At 40.4% G+C, this 17,841-nt stretch overlaps 1 protein-coding gene across 4 annotated transcripts in view; it reads right to left on the reverse strand.

The window, feature by feature from the left end:
* stxbp5a (syntaxin binding protein 5a (tomosyn)) overlaps window positions 1-17,841 on the reverse strand; it is a 129,967-nt gene that overhangs the window by 31,570 nt on the left and 80,556 nt on the right. For all 4 annotated transcript variants that reach the window (XM_072442828.1, XM_072442821.1, XM_072442813.1 and 1 more), the window contains exons 6-8: window positions 13,463-13,526; window positions 12,532-12,615; window positions 3,065-3,188 (exon numbers count right to left, since the gene is read on the reverse strand). In XM_072442828.1, the coding sequence (XP_072298929.1) occupies window positions 3,065-3,188; window positions 12,532-12,615; window positions 13,463-13,526 (272 nt within the window). The remainder of the gene's footprint in view (window positions 1-3,064; window positions 3,189-12,531; window positions 12,616-13,462; window positions 13,527-17,841) is intronic.

A 17,841-nucleotide genomic window follows, 5' to 3' on the forward strand; every position in this document is an offset into this window, starting at 1 on the left:
TGTCACTTCAACCCATTGTTCTTCGTCACCACTTCTCTCTATCTTTTACCCCAGCCCTCCCTCCATTCCTCCCACCATCCCTCTCCAGCACCCCTTCTCAGTACTTGCTCTACTGTACAAGATGAAGCACAGAGCTGAGAATACCAGTGTGCCATTTATCAGGAGGAGGGAGAAGACGGATGTGGGACAGGGCCATGCAAAAGAGGTGGAAGGATCACGGAGGATTTACTGAAGCCATCTATCCGGCTCGCATCAGGGGGGCTGTGTGACTGAAATCTGCACATCCATCCTGTGCATTTGTATATGGCTGAAAAACTACAACCAAGATTCTAAAATGCAAATCAAAAAAGCATACTGGAAAATCAAATATTTCTATTTTGTAACATCAGAAGACTTTTGGCCCAGTGTTTGCTGAGTAATTTCATACTCTGATGTCATCAATTACAAACAGGAGATAAAACAATAAACCTAAAAAAAATGTGATTCTGGGATAAAAAATAATAATATTTTTTTGGGCGAAATTTAAAATATATTTATCTTATCTACATTTTAATTCAATGAGTGGTCCAACCTGTCATAGACACTTAAAGTGCTTCGCTGTCTAACCCCTACTACTACTTTGCCTTTCCAATAATCACTTCCCTTGCCATTCATATAGAAGCACTCTCTCTCCTCAACATCATTCTACTGTGTAAGATAAGTACTACAACTGCCCTCCATTCTTTTCCCACCGCAACAGCAGAAACATTATCTCCCTCAGCTCATCTTCTTTCATCACCTTTCATAGGTAACTCAGAGAATGCTTTTGTCTTGCTTCTTCCCAGTCTACATGCAAAAACTGAGTAGATGAGAATGAGGGACCAAGAGACATCCAGGGAAGTCTAGTTATTTAGCATTTGCGCATAAACTTTGTAGCTGTAATTGCTAGTAAAAACTGAATTTTGCAAATGGATTTTCAGACATGCTGGGAACTGCATTACTCACAAGTAATTTATTCTGCTCAGTACGAATAAACACATTGAAGCTCGGGTCGTTTTTGACCTTCCCTTTAAACATGTCAAACCAAAACAATGAAACAGCACGTAAAACCTGAGGAGGAGGGAGCGTAGTTTATGTTGCAGCTGATCTAAATAAGACCTCACGTCCGAACTGCTGGTTTCTTGCCCCGTGCAATTGAACGTCTCTCAAAGCGTTATCGAACATGCAAAAGTTATGTAGTCGAGTCACACTTAAACAATCGCTAGTTTGAAATCAGACAAAAGTCTAGGTCTGTGAAATGAGTGCTACATATCTGCAGGAGGATGGTCAGGGTGTGTTTATGGGATCTGGGAGATTTCAATCATGACACTTTCTATCAAAGTTTTGCGATTTCATGCATTTTAAAGATCCTGTTCAAATCAAACAAGGCACAGATTACATTCTCTGGGGATGCAAACGTAGTAATTGCCAAGGATAGATCTTTCTTTCCCAACTAATGTATCTTTACTAATTGTATGTTATTCAGGGATTATAATTGCTGGTTGCCCACTGATAAATCCAAGGTGGTTACAAAATAGTTCCATTCAGGCCCTAATCCCAAACTATTCAAAATATGCTGCTTCACCCACTGTATTATTTTCTACCTTCGAAAACGAGTGTTCACCGTGTCTCACTTAGAATCTTGTAATATATCGGCAAACTTAACAGGAAGTCTCTTTGATCACTTTAATAACGTCATCTCAAAGACAAATATCAAAAAGGCAATTAAAATGGCAGTCATTAAGCTTAACTTAAACCTGTCAAAAGAATTTACATAATTGTTCATTAAAAACAAACTCATTATACATACAGCAGCAGGAAAAACAACTACTTAAAAAGCCCAGTGTGGCAGTATCCTCTACGCAAAACCTGACACAAAAAACAGTTAGAAGTACTAACATTACAAAGCTTTGTTTCTAATGTTTTTCTTGTATTGCTGCCTATTGGTTGGGCAGTCATTCCTCGGTCTTTCATCCAAATGGACAATCCAAGTGGTGCGTGGGTGAGTAGGTGTGTGCTGGGGACATAAGATTATATAAAAAAATACATCTTCAAAAAGAACAGACTCGGGCCAGTGAATTAAGTAAATAGAGTGGCAAAGCTAATGTATGCCACGCAGAGGAGAGCAAACACACAGACATAATTGAGTTGACAATAATCCTGCGAAAACAGGTAACAGTGAGGGGGCAGAGGGGGGGGGGGGGGGGGGGGGGGCACTGCAGTGAGTCAAGGTCACATGACACAAAAAGGTTCAGTATTATTATTTACGAAATAGACAATGGAGCTCAACAGTGACCGCTCTCTTTCGGCCTCCACGAGCAGAGCCCACATCCATTTTGTCAAAAGATTGTGAAAATGAATTTTATTTTACATTATATTTTAAATCTGTTATAAACTGCTATTAAATAAAGTTAATAAAACATTTCACCAAATTTTAAATGTGCGTGTATTTTATTTATTTTTTCCATAAAACTGCGTTATGGCCCCAGCATCCGTCGAGCCTTTATACGCTCAATACTTGAACTAATCGACTGTGGCCTCAGGCATTTCAAAGTTACAGTTTATAACTCTCTTTCAAAACAACTATCAACTCTCTCACTTAGTTGTGCATAAACATGAAGGAATCCATCAGATTAAAACGATAAGCAATGTTTTTTTCTCTTAGATTTACATATTAAAATACAAATGACTGTAATACAGACTTAAGTAATACATTTAAAGCTGATTTTAAAGTTTTCCATTATGTGTTTTTGGCCATGAACCCCATCTTTGGAAAGAACTGGCCTAATTTAACCCTGACGGACTGATTCAGGCAGAGTACAAAGGCAAAGGTTTGGGGGGTGTCCTCTTTCTGTAGTTGCCCCATAACAAATTCAGAAAGTTGCACTTTTCCAATGTTGTCAAACCTGTATGGCAAAATATGTTTACAAATGTTAATAATTGGCACTGTCAATGCAGGAAACATTCACAAAAAAGTCTCTTTATTAAACAAATATATAAATAAAAGTAGTTTGACTCAATATCTGACCCCAGTGTGCGCTCTTACCATGCGGCGTGATTGTCTGTATGGGCTTGCCCTGGCCCCTCACGTTCCATATGGTCAGGGTCCCATCTGAGTGACTGCAGATGAACTGTTTGCCCTCGTGGTGCCAGGCGACAGAGTGGATCGCCTAGAAAACGACACACACACAGAGGAAGCGGGTCAGCATCAGGACCGCGCGCCTTCATCTACTGCTACGATGGAGTTACACTTCATCAGCCACACGTCAGCGGGCTCGTATGTGGGTTAAACCTCCGTGACAGAAGAGAGCAGATGGTGAACGTGTGATAACAAAGTCTGGCCTTTGACTAAAGAATCCCCCATGGCACAAATGTGAGTGATACTGAACACAAACAGGTGGAGCATTTAGAAAGGTGTGGATGTACTGCACTTCCAAGTCACAAAACCCACTGCCTTTTCTGACGACTCTCTTTATATTCTAGACCTGTCACGATACATTTTGAAATTTTGAAAATGTTATGCCTCTGACACAAAACCCAAAAGTTGAATTATACCAAAAAATTATGATATAGTTAAATACATAGAAGACTGAAGCAGTAGTGGTTAGTTTGCATCTGAAATGAGTAATTAAAGTTATTTATTCAATCGTCTGCTCAAATCTTATTGTAAAAACTGCAAAAAATCTAAAGCGTCTCCACTTGTACAAAGAAAAAGTACCAAAACAAATATTGTTCCCCCAAAAATATTGTTCCATCCATCATTTATTGAACAATAAGTCGATATATTAGTTATTGTGACAGGCCTAATGTACTGTAGTAACCATTTACCCAAATTTACAATAAAAAATATAATACTTGGAAATGTTTGAGTAATAAACCAGAGACTGTAAAGCAATTAATAGTAAAATCAGATTTTTGAAGCAAATCAAAAGTACGCTTGTTAATTCAGTGTAGGCTAAAATCACTATTTAGCAGATAGAATGGTGCTAACCCGTATTATGATTTTGCTGTCGAATTAGTTGACAGAAATGAAACATCCACAAGGACTTCTGTTGATTCAGTTTTGTTCTTACCAAACAACATATGACAGAATTGTACCAAATAGTAGGGTAGACTTTTCTGAACACTTTCAGTAAAAACCTGTATTGAGCTTGTAAAAGACAGAGTTAAAGTCTGACACGTATCAGATGTTGAATCATCTCTCTTCCTCTCAGTGCTACTGCGGCGGCTCAGACCTGCTCTCTGTGATTTATCAACTGACAAGCATCATTGAAAACACAAACACATAATGACCCAAGAATGCCAGGAAAAGGCCAACCTTGCTTATTGCTACCCTTTTCAAAGCTGGTAATTAAAGTCAACGGATGGTTTTGACATTAAGTAAATATGATGATATTTGTTGTAGCTTACATGAGCTCCTAAACCTTTTTCACACATGTCGCATTTGAGAGACAGGCGCTTTGGGGTATTTATAGTTAAGAAACCAGGCAATAACAAAGACTTGTTACATTCCATTCGAGACAATTACAAAAAAATGGCCATAATGGACAATTGCTGATTTCCAGTTGATTATACAATCAGAGCCTCACACAAATCGCTCATTTGCGTTGCCGGTTTCAAAGCTGAACTCCAGTTGATTCAAACCTATGCAACCTCTCTCTCATCTGAATGGCAACTAACTGTAGCTCATTATTTGCAGACAATAATGAATCAGTGCTAGTGCAGCCTCTGCAGCTCAGTGAGCCTCTGAGCTTTCAATATATTAAGACACTGGAGTTCCTTTTTAAACCAAAGAGAGCTACATTCTCCAGCTTTAATAGTTAATAAATCGTGACTAAGAACTCAAGAAGTAAAAGTGCAGTGGTATCTGCTCTTAATCGTCATCATTAATCATATGCCACACATACAATGCATCCCCATTACACAACGGACTTGACTCAGACTTTAACAAGGCAAACACACGGCAGCACACAGCATGAATACACCCTCTTATTTGTTTTAAAGGGTCTATGGGAGCCCCTGTCAGCATCTTGTGAGCTTCTTCAATACAAGCAGACATAATGAAGTTACCTTTCTAACAGTGTCTCAGAGGGACTCTTAGAGGGCAGTGACATCATACACAGCGTTACTGAGTCATCGCGCACAAGCACACACCAATCAAGCCTGATCTTATCATGATGTGGCTGTGGTTAGTTTGAGGTTGAGAAACACAACTTGGGGACTGTGTGGTAACAAGTGAGTAAAAAAAAAAGTCCCCCCATGTGCAGATGTTATGACAAAGACACAAATGTGCACTGTTCTAAATGACAGCCCCACCAGGGATAATGGTTTAATGATGCAGTCAGTCTAATTGGAAAATGAGAAATAATTGAAGCACATGATGATCACCATTTCACACAATAGCAATTAAAAAGACTATTATGATACATTAGGTCAGTGTTCACAGATTGGTCCATGGAGAATAGGTAAAAGCCTTCATTCAAATACACACATCACATGAAGTGACGAGTTTGTAGGAAGCAAGCAAAATCAACAATTACAAAGAAAGGTTCATATAATACATAAAACATGGATATAAAGCCATATTGCATTCAGTGTTTTAGATGTCACAACGAGAATCATTGAATTAGAGGACTAGGCGGAGATACATGAAACATTCTACATCCTCTTGACCTCTTTTTAACCTTCACATGATATGCCACATATTTAATGCAATCTAATGTATGTGGAATCACCCATCTCCACATAATGAGTCGTGACGTTAGTGTTAGACGTGTAATTTCCCTTTATCTTGATGGATCAGCTCCTCAGAGACTGACCACTGTAAAGAAGAATGGCTCGAGCTAATGGATATTACAGAGCTCTTGCCAAACAGCCATTTGCCCAGAGCAGTGTGTTCTCAACAGATCTGAGTGTAAAACCCCAAACTGGCCAACAGAGACACACCTGTCACAGATGGTGTGTCATAATCTGGGATATGTCTGCTATTGACTTGAAAGGGCACAAAGGTGTGACTTCAAGCCGGAAAGCATTAAGCATACTGCTGCGAGGGCTTTATCAACATAGAAGCTTGTACAATATGTACTTTCTTGTAAAACTGATTACTGAATTCATAATTTTTTTATATAATTCATGAACCATTGTATTTGTGCAGCCTTTTTCATGACAAGCATAGCGGTTTACAGTGTATTTTTCAGCCGGGAGTAGGGTTAGGGTTAGGGTTAGGGTTAGGGTTAGGGTTAGGGTTAGGGTTAGGGTTAAGGTTAAGGTTAAGGTTAAGGTTAAGGTTAAGGTTAAGGTTAGGGTTAAGGTTAGGTTTAAGGTTAGGTTTAGGTTTAGGGTTAGGGTTAGGGTTAGGGTTAGGGTTAGGGTTAGGGTTAGGGTTAGGGTTAGGGTTAGGGTTAGGGTTAGGGTTAGGGTTAGGGTTAGGGTTAAGGTTAAGGTTAAGGTTAAGGTTAAGGTTAAGGTTAGGGTTAAGGTTAGGTTTAAGGTTAGGTTTAGGGTTAGGGTTAGGGTTAGGGTTAGGGTTAGGGTTAGGGTTAGGGTTAGGGTTAGGGTTAAGGTTAAGGTTAAGGTTAAGGTTAAGGTTAGGGTTAAGGTTAGGGTTAGGGTTAAGGTTAGGGTTAAAGTTAAGGTTAAGGTTAGGGTTAAAGTTAGGGTTAAGGTTAGGGTTAAAGTTAGGGTTAAGGTTAAGGTTAGGGTTAAGGTTAAGGTTAGGGTTAGGGTTAGGGTTAAGGTTAAGGTTAAGGTTAGGGTTAGGGTTAGGGTTAAGGTTAAGGTTAAGGTTAGGGTTAGGGTTAGGGTTAGGGTTAGGGTTAGGGTTAGGGTTAGGGTTAAGGTTAAGGTTAGGGTTAAGGTTAGGGTTAAGGTTAAGGTTAGGGTTAAGGTTAGGGTTAGGGTTAAGGTTAGGGTTAAGGTTAGGGTTAAGGTTAAGGTTAGGGTTAAGGTTAGGGTTAAGGTTAGGGTTAGGGTTAGGGTTAAGGTTAGGGTTAGGGTTAGGGTTAGGGTTAGGGTTAAGGTTAAAGTTAGGGTTAAAGTTAGGGTTAAGGTTAGGGTTAAAGTTAAGGTTAGGGTTAGGGTTAAGGTTAGCCATGAGGCTATAACGGGCTATAAGGGAAATGCCGTGGTCCCTGAAACTGCACGGCAATTTGACCGCGCCGCGGCTCTAACCCTCAACAACAACACACACCTAGTGTGCTCGCATCCCAGATCTGATGTGATCAGACACTGACAAGGCCACGATCGTCCACACTTCGATTCCGACTACCACTATATTAGGCATTATTTAGCATCCTATGTCGCCTAATGTGTAAATAATACTTAATTCAAGGAGAGTATTACAAGCTGTTTTTTGTCCAGGGGGAAAACTGAATGTAGCTAGAAAGCAGATCATTTGCAATTGCAACACCAGAAGTGGGGGAAAAAAAGCTTCATTAGTACGAGATTAATACATCAGACAGAAGACAAGATTGTGAAAACGTTATCTATATTACAAAAATTGTAGCTGCTTGAATAATAAGCTGCTTCTGAGAAATGACACAATTATAAATCCATCCCGTTGAGAAAGCAAATGTTGCTGGAGGAGAAACTGCACCGTCGCTGTGAACAGGAGGGGCACAAGTAGAGATTCTGGCTGTGATCCGGCTCATCAATCAGCATCCAGGGCCGAGGTGTGGAGTCCCGCCCGGACAAGTGCTCAGGGTCAGGCTGACGGATGCGCTTTGGCCACCCTGGAAACTCATAGTGCTGATGCTGAGGCTAAGAATAAACATGATGTGGGTGAAAAGATGTTTTCTCAGTCAGCTCTTTCAAATCTTGTTTAGACTAAGACTAAACATGGGTGTAAACTTTGCTGCGAGTGCGTTCCACGTGTCAATAATGAACAATAAACATCAGCGCATGGGAAAAAAACGCCTAGATTTGAGTTCCAAATTATCCCAAAAACATGCATTTGTATTCCTCTGTTTGGCTATGAAGCTGAAATACTGGGACGCTTGTTATAAAGCGTCTTGTTCACTTTCTTTTGATATTCTGTGGCAAGCTTCTAGGCAAACACTTTTGAATGAAAGAGCACAGCTGGAAACGTATAGTTCACAGACATTTTTTATAGCTATCAAGTTCCCCGCCCAACAGTAAGTCAAGTCTATAGTGTTGAATGCCTTTGACTGGCCTTTTGCCAATCTGTGTGCAGTGTGGCTGAACGGCTACACATAATAACATTTTCATCCCAAAGCACGTTAGGTCGTGGGTTTGGGTTCGTGTGGGTTCTTTTTGTGTCAACTCTGATTGCATGTTCTCCCCTAAAACCCCTGAAACATGATCTACCAGCTCTGCACTTTAAGATCCAGCTAAAGATCAAGAGGCAGTCTACTTGCCTCAAGAATCCATACTTCTCCAAGATGTGAGTCTGGTCTGAGTTCAGATCGATGTGATTGACTGGTGGATGAGCCAATCAGGGACACAGATGAGCCGTACATATCAAAACAAATACGGCTGCAAACGGCGAAAAAAAGAAAAGATTGAAAAACATTGTGGATTTATGCAGAATCAATGAGCGGAGCACCAGACGCTGTTAATCTGAGGTGAGAGGAGTTTGATTCTTCTAAGTGTTAGATGAGCGATGAGCTCCTTTGGTTCTGTTTGAATTTGGCCTGAGAAGAAGTGGAGGAGGCGGTGACCAGACATCTTCTGTAGAATCTACAAAAAGAACCATTCTGGATCCAAAGAAAGAAGTCTACAAATACAAAATGGTCATTGTACATTATTCATTTAGAGTCCTTTGTGTCAACATGCTTGCATAGGGGAAAGAACCCACATTTGATAGACAATTGTAAACATTTGGAAATAAAATTCTACCTACAGTTAAAAAAAGAAAAGAAACATTGACAATAAAAAGACACAGCTTTTTTATGTTGCCTCATTGGTAAAATTATATAATATAACAATTGATTAATGTTCTCTACCCACACCGTCAGCACACATGTGATCGCAACATTTTTCAAACTGAAATGTACGGGGGCAGGTGTCATGAAACACATTTTTGGTCTTACAACATGCAATCGTTTGTCATGGGATGAAAAAAAAGAATCTGTGGATCTCTAATGCAGTGTTAGAGTAATACATGTTTGTGAATCTATATATTTTAAAAATATGGATGTCAGAGTGTAAAAAAATCACATGTTCACGGCCTAATCCATCTAGAGGCTTCTTCTGGAGCTAGAATTAGTGTTAATCTGATCATGAACCGTTTGGATGTTTAGCCTGAGGACAAATCCCTGGGGTGAAATCTCCATTGTATCCTACATTCTTTTTATGCAATCTCGGGGAGCCAAGAGTTAGAGGGCTGTTGCCACCCTCCTTACACTCGCTCGCCCACACAATCTCACCCCAGAGAGATGGGACCGCCGGGGCTCGGAGAGACAAGATGAGCTCCCATGGGTGATCCAATCCAACGCTGTAATACTGGAGGTGCAGCGCAAGGATATTAGCTTATCTCGGAGCGGGGAAGACAGTGAAGCGAGCCTTCTACCGCATACATACCAAATCCGTCTTGCGTCTTTGTGGTGGCTGTGGTTATCTGCGAGCTCACAGCCCCGAGCCGGTACCGATGAGGTGAACATCAGTGTGGGGAGAGTAGCACTATCTCAAACAGACCAGCGCCTACTTTCATTAATGCGTATGTGTGTCCCGGGCCATTCAAATACACTTTTATGAATGGGATACAGCCGGTTGTGACATTGCCAGTAAATGCGTGCATTGTAGGAGAAGGACTAAATAGATTGAGCATTACAGACACAGTAATAAATGTCAGCGCAGAGGAGGGTAAGACATCCCAGACCAGCTATAAACCCGAAATAAATCACGCACAGGGATGGGGCCGGCTACAATGAGGCTGCTGGATATGACATGCGGAGCACAAACAGGGGCAAGTTTATGATTGGTAGTATAATAGTGGGAAGTGTTCAGAGGTGCATAAAATAGCCAAATTATTACCTTTATTTCAGACACAAAGGTGGTCCATAATTAGACAAGATACAAAAAAACAAAAAAACAACAACAACATAACAATCAGATTAGTCCATACAATTGTGGATGATTACGGAGCCTCTTGGCCCAGTGTTTTCTCAGAGCTGAAGTGCAGCTGCATGAGCTCATTTGAGGGATTGTCAGGGTCATTATAATGGCATTTTCAGACAGCTCCAGGCGCTGCATTAATGTGTATGTCAAATGTCTTAGCAGTGCCTCATAGGTGGAGATGTGAGCGCAGCAGAAGCCTAAAAGGGCATTGTAAGCCACAGTGAGCCTGCAGAAGGTCCCACGTCCATAGTCCCACCACAAGGGCGCCGTGTACAGTGGAGTGCAGAAGGCTCTGAAAGCAAGCATTTGATTATTGCTTCTTGATGTCCGTCCCATCTAGCCAATCATCTGTTACAAAGTGACCAAGGTATTTGACAACTTTGGTGAGAACACGAGTCTGTGTACATTATTATAGTCAGGATTTTATTTTATTTTTTTAATCTTCTTCACTCCTCACAACCATCATGTTGTTCTTTGTGGGATTATACCTCTTTGCCACACTCTAAACAGATTTGTAATAGTTCTTGCTTCCCAGCACAGTAGGAGCTAATGATCACAAGATCATCAGCATACATGACATGATTAATGCCTCTAGTTCTAAAAGCCTGTTCTACACATATTTAGCTCTGTAGACACCATTGCTAACATGAAATGTCTCTGACAGAGCGTTGTCCCACTTCACTCTCATTAATTGATTGGCACCCCAGAAAAAAAAATCCAATCAAATATTTACCAATAAAATAAAATAAAAAAGGTTTACTCCATCAAATGTCTAGGTGGCATAAATACACATTTAAGTTCAATGTCCCACTTGTTAAAACATATAATTCTAATCTCATGAACAGCACATTGTCTTGCCTTGTCTTAGCATAAAGCATCAACCAAGTAAGAGTAACATTACTTTAAAATAACACTACTTGTGGTGGAGTGATTATGGCGGCAGCACATATGCCAGGCTCCATGTACAGCTGGCCGCACTGTCATGAGTTTGAATCCCGACCCTGACAGTTTGCGGCATGTCCTCCCTTCTCTCTCATCCCCATTTTTTCCAAAATGAAAAAAAAATTCACATTTAAATCTGATGTACCTTAATTACATTTTAAAGCATCTATTGTTTCATGAATTCACTAAACCATTATATGCATTTATTTGATCAATGGATGCAGACTCCACACTGAAAGATTAAAAGGATAACGCTGTCTGGTCCGATTGGGTTCATTCTTCTGATACAATTATGAAATCTCATTTACCTTTTTTTCCAAACTCCACAATAAAAAAAAAACAATGACCTTAAATCAGTTTGCGTACTTCAGATGTGTAATTGTATGACTGAGCATGCTTTGAGCGAACAATCAGAATAATATAAATATGCTTTTACACACCACAAAGCCCGAAGGGTACGTGAGCCACTCTTGACACTGTCTCCATTTTACTGCTTTGTCATGTTTTATTTATGGACGCAGTGGGAGCCAATAAAAGCTCATGACTCATTGCTTTAAACATCTGTCCCTGTAACAAAATTAATTTGCCCTCTATGCAGCCGCAGTAAGTCAGCAAAACGTGCCCACTCCGCTAACAGCTTAATACGCCGTCGTCTGGATTCTGTGAGGACTCCCAGACAGAGCTATGTCTATTTATGCTTTCGCTCTAATAATTGTGCGCTCTGGAATTTGGAGAACAATTTGTTTAGAGATAAGGTTGATGCCAAAAATAATGAGCCCAGAGGTAAGTAGAGAGAAAGTAACAGATGACACTTTAGGAGTGATTGTGGATGAAATGTACACTTTTCACGTACCAGTTAGTGCAGACTGCTTTTGTGTCATTGGGCAAGACACTTCCCCCATCAAGCCTGTATCATTATTTTAGCTTCTTGTGTGTGTTTGTGTTTGGAGAGGACATGACCAAGAAACAGTTAGTCAGCCCCTCAGAGAACCAAAGTATGCTACATTTTGTAATTTGATTTGAAGTTATGAATGTCAAGATCATTCGGTTAATCGATAATTCAGGTCACAATATGGAGGAGGGAACTAAAAGTAACTCATTTAGAAGCATAAATAAGTCTTATATATAAAGTTATCGTGATAGATATATATATAATTTATAGTATGTTCATGATAACTTTATTTTGTCATTCAGATAGCTTGATTTCATAAAGTTGGTAACAAACTTAAGTAATTGCGTAATCAGTTATTGTGAATAATCTTTAAACCGTAATTATTATTATTATTATTGGTTCAAATTTGCTACACTTTCCCCCTCTTTTTAACATGATGGAAGTACGGGCTTATCAATGTGTTTCATTCTGAAGTGCTCCGAAACTCATGGCTTGTAAAGACTGTAATGAACGTGCGCAAAAATCATCACGAATATCAGACAAGGAACATGCCTGATGACCGAGGCCGCTGAGAAGAAAGGAATCATGGGACATTTGCCTACCTCATCATGCGTGTAGCGATAGTCCGCCTTCTTTGATTTTAGATCCCACATGGCCACAATCCCCGACTCGAATCCAATTATGAGCTGCGGAGAAGGAGCGACAGGCAGTCAGTGATATAGGTGCACGGGAGATGACACCGCGCAGATAGAATGGACCCCGCGGTGTGCGGGAAAATGCTAATACGTTTGACATTCATCCCCAGCATGAAAGGGAAAGCAGGTGCAAGCAGACTGCCGCGGATCAGGAAGTGACCCGCCTACTACGGTTCACAAGAGACGGCAACACAAAAGCACCAAACATTTTGGGGTTGAGAAAATGTTTGCTTGGACAAGAATGACATTTATTGCTTTAGTGAACAGAATAAATAAAAAAAACATATGTACATTGAGCCTTTGATAGAATATTAAATAAATTGAACGTTGAACATCAGTCAGTAAGATATATATCAGTAAGACATATAAAATAAAATAAAAATACATAAAAAAGACTAGCTTTATATTGTTTTCAAGAGCTCTCTAAATTTCATTTCACTGTGATTGGTTAAATTTTCTAGTCACTCAGACCACAACCAATGGGCTGGGTCTCTCCACATTGTCATAGGGTATGATCAAGTCATATGTTGTGTTTCCCGCCCCTATCTTGACTTATAAAAAGAGTTCATATGCCAAAACAGATAAGTGCCATTATCAAAGGCTTACAACTCACTCTTTACCAAGCAGTGTTTTCAAATAAAGTGCAATAAAAATATTAGTCCATATCTCCATGAGCAAATCCCCTCAACTATACCGTTAATCTAATGTAAAATAATATGTGTAGAGATCAAAGAGAACCTTGGTGACACATTTTCAAACTGGATATATCTGTTAGGATAGCAGTAGAAGTACAAAGACATTAGACACATTTATGTTTGTATGAATGTGTAAATCGTACCTTTCCCTCGTCCATTGGGTTGTCACTTATGTGAACAACCGGTCCTGGGTGAGCCTTGGACGACCTGCAGAGAGAGATGAGACCGTTTTAATGCCAGACCCGGACTCAGGACAAGGTTAAATACATTACACTGTGATGTATATACAGCTTAGGGTCACAGAGGGACAGGCGGCTTTTAAACCCGCACTAGTTTCTCATGAGGACAGCGCTGCCAATCATGTCAAGGCTCTAGAACGCCGTTTAGCCCCGCGCAGAGGTGTGATGGATGGTTCTGTCAGTCCAAAGCGCAGTCCCCAATGGCTCCCTCTATGTGCGTGCCCGTGTCCATTTGCATGTCACAGAATGCTTGGCTGCCCCCCCTCCCATGCCGGCTTTGCCCTCCAGACAGCCTTATTTCCAATGTTTACCTAACATAACGTGCCTGCGAGAGACAGCGATGTGAGCCGAGGAAGGTCACGGCTGAGAAACCCAAAAAATACAGGAGTGTCGAGGCGGAAACATAACCCCAACGCCAGGGCAAGGATAGGGATGTCCCACGAGGAGGAGGGCAAACTAATGTAGCTAATGTGAAGACAGACAGGGGGAGGGAGCTGGAAAAGAAGAATCTTAAGTGACGTTGGAGGACACAGAGGGACTTTGGGGGGGATGATCCAGCAGAACAGTTTATTATTCGTTCTGTTTTTGAGTAGCATCTTAAAGGGGCTCGTCTGTCTGGAGAGCTGGGGCCTAAAGAACATGCCCTTTTTACATTCTGAAATGATAAAGTGTTAAAAGGTACACTATGCAACTTTTATGGTAGAGGGGCCGCCAACTGTAGATGCTAATGTTTTGCCTGGAATGTTTCACAGTATGGTATTAAACTTCTCCATCTAGCGTTTATTCATTTACAGGTGTTTTTATCGCAAAGAAAAGTGAAACCATTTCTATTATCCACAGATCTGACCTGTAAGTTGGCCTGGTGGTGCTACCTGCTTGTCTTCAGGCAAAGTGACACATGTATTGTGGCAAGTAGGTGGCACCTTAACCACTTCACAATTTAATTATAATCATTATCTAATTATACTGTCACAATGTAAATAGTAATAGGGCAGTTCTTAGGTTGGGACAGACTGAAACGGTTCAAAAGATGGAGATGGGCTCCTGAGTGCTGCGATGCGGTTACCCACTGGTTCCCAATAGAAGTCAAGTAATAGAAGACAAGTATGGATCTAACTCACTAAAAGATAACTTCATCCTGCACCGAATCAGGTCAAAAGGCAAAAGGGTTCCGTCACCAAAAATGACTTTTGTGTGGAATTTACATGTTCTCCCTGTGCTGTGTTACGGTTTCCCCTCCCTCAATATGTGTGTGTCAGGTCAGCCCAGGAATAACCCTCCTTCTGGTCCAATGGCATTTAGGCCTTGATTAATTGGCGTCTTAGTCGGCCTAAATTTGTTGGAGACCCGTTATGCATAAATCAACTTTTATTATAATTGTTTTCCCTTCTCATTAAACCGCTCAAAATTATTTAGCGTGTCATGCCTGTTTGAGTAATTCTCCCTGTTTCACCGCTCCCCATTTTTACACAACAACTGCTCTTAATGACTAAAAATCCAGCTCATAATATAAAGGGGTGAAGTAAATGGACTTGTTAACTTGTTGACTTTGATCAGGTCATTTTAGATTATCGGTAGATTCATTTTAGATTTAGATTGAAATTTAAAATGTCCAAAATACACTGCCAGTCTAAAAAAAAAAAAACTCAACTCAAGATGTCAGTGTGTCTGTGTGAAAAACAATGCAACAATGTATGGAAATAAGCCTTTTAATATTAAATCTTATTGAAACAAAGCCTCAGTAATGTGTGCTGTAATCAAAGCTAAAGGCGGTCCTACCAAATATTAGAGTGTGTGCCCCTTTTTTCTGTGGAGACTTTTTTTTGGCAGGCAGTGTATGACAATGATCCACGGGTGTCGTCACGTTCTGTGACAAAAACAAAATAGGCTATTCTTCAACAAATTATTTGAATTATTATAAAGATTTATATGGGACAAAAGAATACAAGAGAATGAGAGTTAGCTGAAGATTTGGGAGTGACTCATAGGTTTAATCTTCCTTTTTACATATAATTCCATGTTTCCCAGAACTTTTCCATATAAATAATTATTTTCATGAACACCCATCAAGTTGAAGTCTTGTGAGTGCAGTTTGGGCCAGCTACATGGTCGGATCATAGAGATACCTTTAGCTTTTAGTTTTGATAGCCCCTTTTGGTCGACCAACATACAAGGCAAATCTTTAGTTGACCAAGAAGTTCTTTAGGTTGTACAGCTTGTATTATAACAAAGAATGCACATTATTTTTGCATTTTTACTCGTTTACATCTTGTACAGTTCACCCTGCTACAGCCGGGACATTTCTCGCTCAAGACTAAATATTGACAGCCCGTTCACCCGCTCCCATTTCAAAAAGCCGTGCTCATCCTGTATCTGCGTATCAAGACACCAAAGGCCAGTCTGCGTTCAAGTGTGTGTCTATGGAAGAAGCATTTAGTGGACAGGGAGCCAGTCTCTCAGCCATCTCTATATTTAGCCCGTTAGCGCTGCAGCCGCGTTACCCAAGCCCCGCTGCAGCTGGAGATGTTGATTTATCCGATACCTCTTCTCCGCTGTCTGCCTCCCGCTCACGCGCCGAACAATTACGACACCCTCAAACACATCATGCGTCTGTTACAACAAATTAGGCTCAGAGTAGCAAAACACAAACGCAAATTTTCCCCAACATGCTGACAATTCCACCAACCCTCTTTGAAGTCTCATTACGTTGCTTTTTATCGGAGGAGGAAAGAATACAGGAACATTTTTAATTGCCTGCCATTGCAAAAACGAAACCAAAAAGTAGTAGTAGTGTTTTCACTAAAGGCGGCATAGAATGTGAAGCTTTATGTGAGCTTTTAATCAACAAGGATGAGGGAGAGTGTATTACTACATACCCCAAAAAGCATATGTCTTCATTAAGTATTCAATTAAATGTCAAATACATTTTTTATTCATTAATTCTCAGTAATGTAATGAAATACAACATTAGTAAACGATTCAAATACAGAGCTACACGTACAACTCCTCTAACAGACGGGTTGATACCAAATGTTGTAGCTGAACAATTCACTGCTCTCGTTGCTGCTATTTACGCTATGAATCAGACATCATATTATTATTCACAAATGCAGACAGGTTTGGAGATAAAAGAATTGCCATGGCAACAAGAGGCAGGATGGGTACGGCACCAAAAGCGGTCCCCAAACAACAATAACACACAAACACGGGCTGCCTGACTGTCTCCCCATGCTCCTGTTAGCACACAGTTATGCTCGTCTGCCGCTAATGACTGTGCTGCAGCAAACGCACAGGACACGGGAAGAGGTCTCACAGCAGGGGAAATATAACTTAAGGGTGTAATTGTTTTCTCCGCACATTTACCCACTCGAGGTTGTATTTAAAGTCCATCATGCATATTTTGAGTAATATTTATGCTCTCAATTTCAAGGCGCCATTGCTCCAAAAATATGTTGTACACTGTTCAGTACAGTTCATTCTCACATTTTTTTTTTCTGGCTCAAAGTCTTCATTTGACAGGACAGTTGTAGCGAGTAATGGGGAGCGAGAGGGGAGAGATAATAGGCAAACGGTCGAGGGTTGTAATTGAACACGGGGTTAGTAGCAGTAATGGTGTGGAACGTCCTTAACCACTGCACCACCAGAGAGCACCCATTCTCACCCATTCTTTTACTTTCTTAAACAGTGCAACACAGAGGATTCAGCAGTAGCCATAATGGCCCCTGCTCACCCTGATCTGCAGCTGTTCGCCTTATTCTTTTTAGAATTGCAGATTTGCACATCCGTTGTCTTTGCACTTCCGGTTGAGTCGGAATTCTGTCTTTAAAAGTTGCTAAAATATTATATAAAATAGGCTGTTTAGTGTCAAATGTTAAATGTTCATGTGTAACAAGTTTACAATGCAATGTATATCTGGTCGTCATGTACTTTGTGTAGAACTTATTCCCTGTTGAGATCAGCAGCCCTGTGTAAACTAATACAAGCGGAAGAAGGAACACAATTCATAGCGGCGCCCGTGGCAACTTCCAAAATAGGGTGAATAGGCGGTTGTTGTTATGACGTTTACTGTGACATACCATAAAGTGGCAGGGGGAAATTAACACTAGTTGAAAGTCAGCAGACTTGTCTCTTTTATGAAGTCGTTTAGATCAACATGATCCACGAGTGTCATAGACTATAACTGTATAGCAGACAAAAGCACATTTCTTATTTAATACTTAGTTTGACCTGTGTTCTTTATGTGTTAAGTTATATGAATCCTGATGGGAATCGGATGAGAAAAA

The sequence above is a fragment of the Eucyclogobius newberryi genome, unplaced genomic scaffold (genome assembly GCF_026437365.1).
Source record: "Eucyclogobius newberryi isolate DKJ021-1_F unplaced genomic scaffold, fEucNew1.0.hap1 SCAF_1, whole genome shotgun sequence".
Lineage (NCBI taxonomy): Eukaryota > Metazoa > Chordata > Actinopteri > Gobiiformes > Gobiidae > Eucyclogobius > Eucyclogobius newberryi.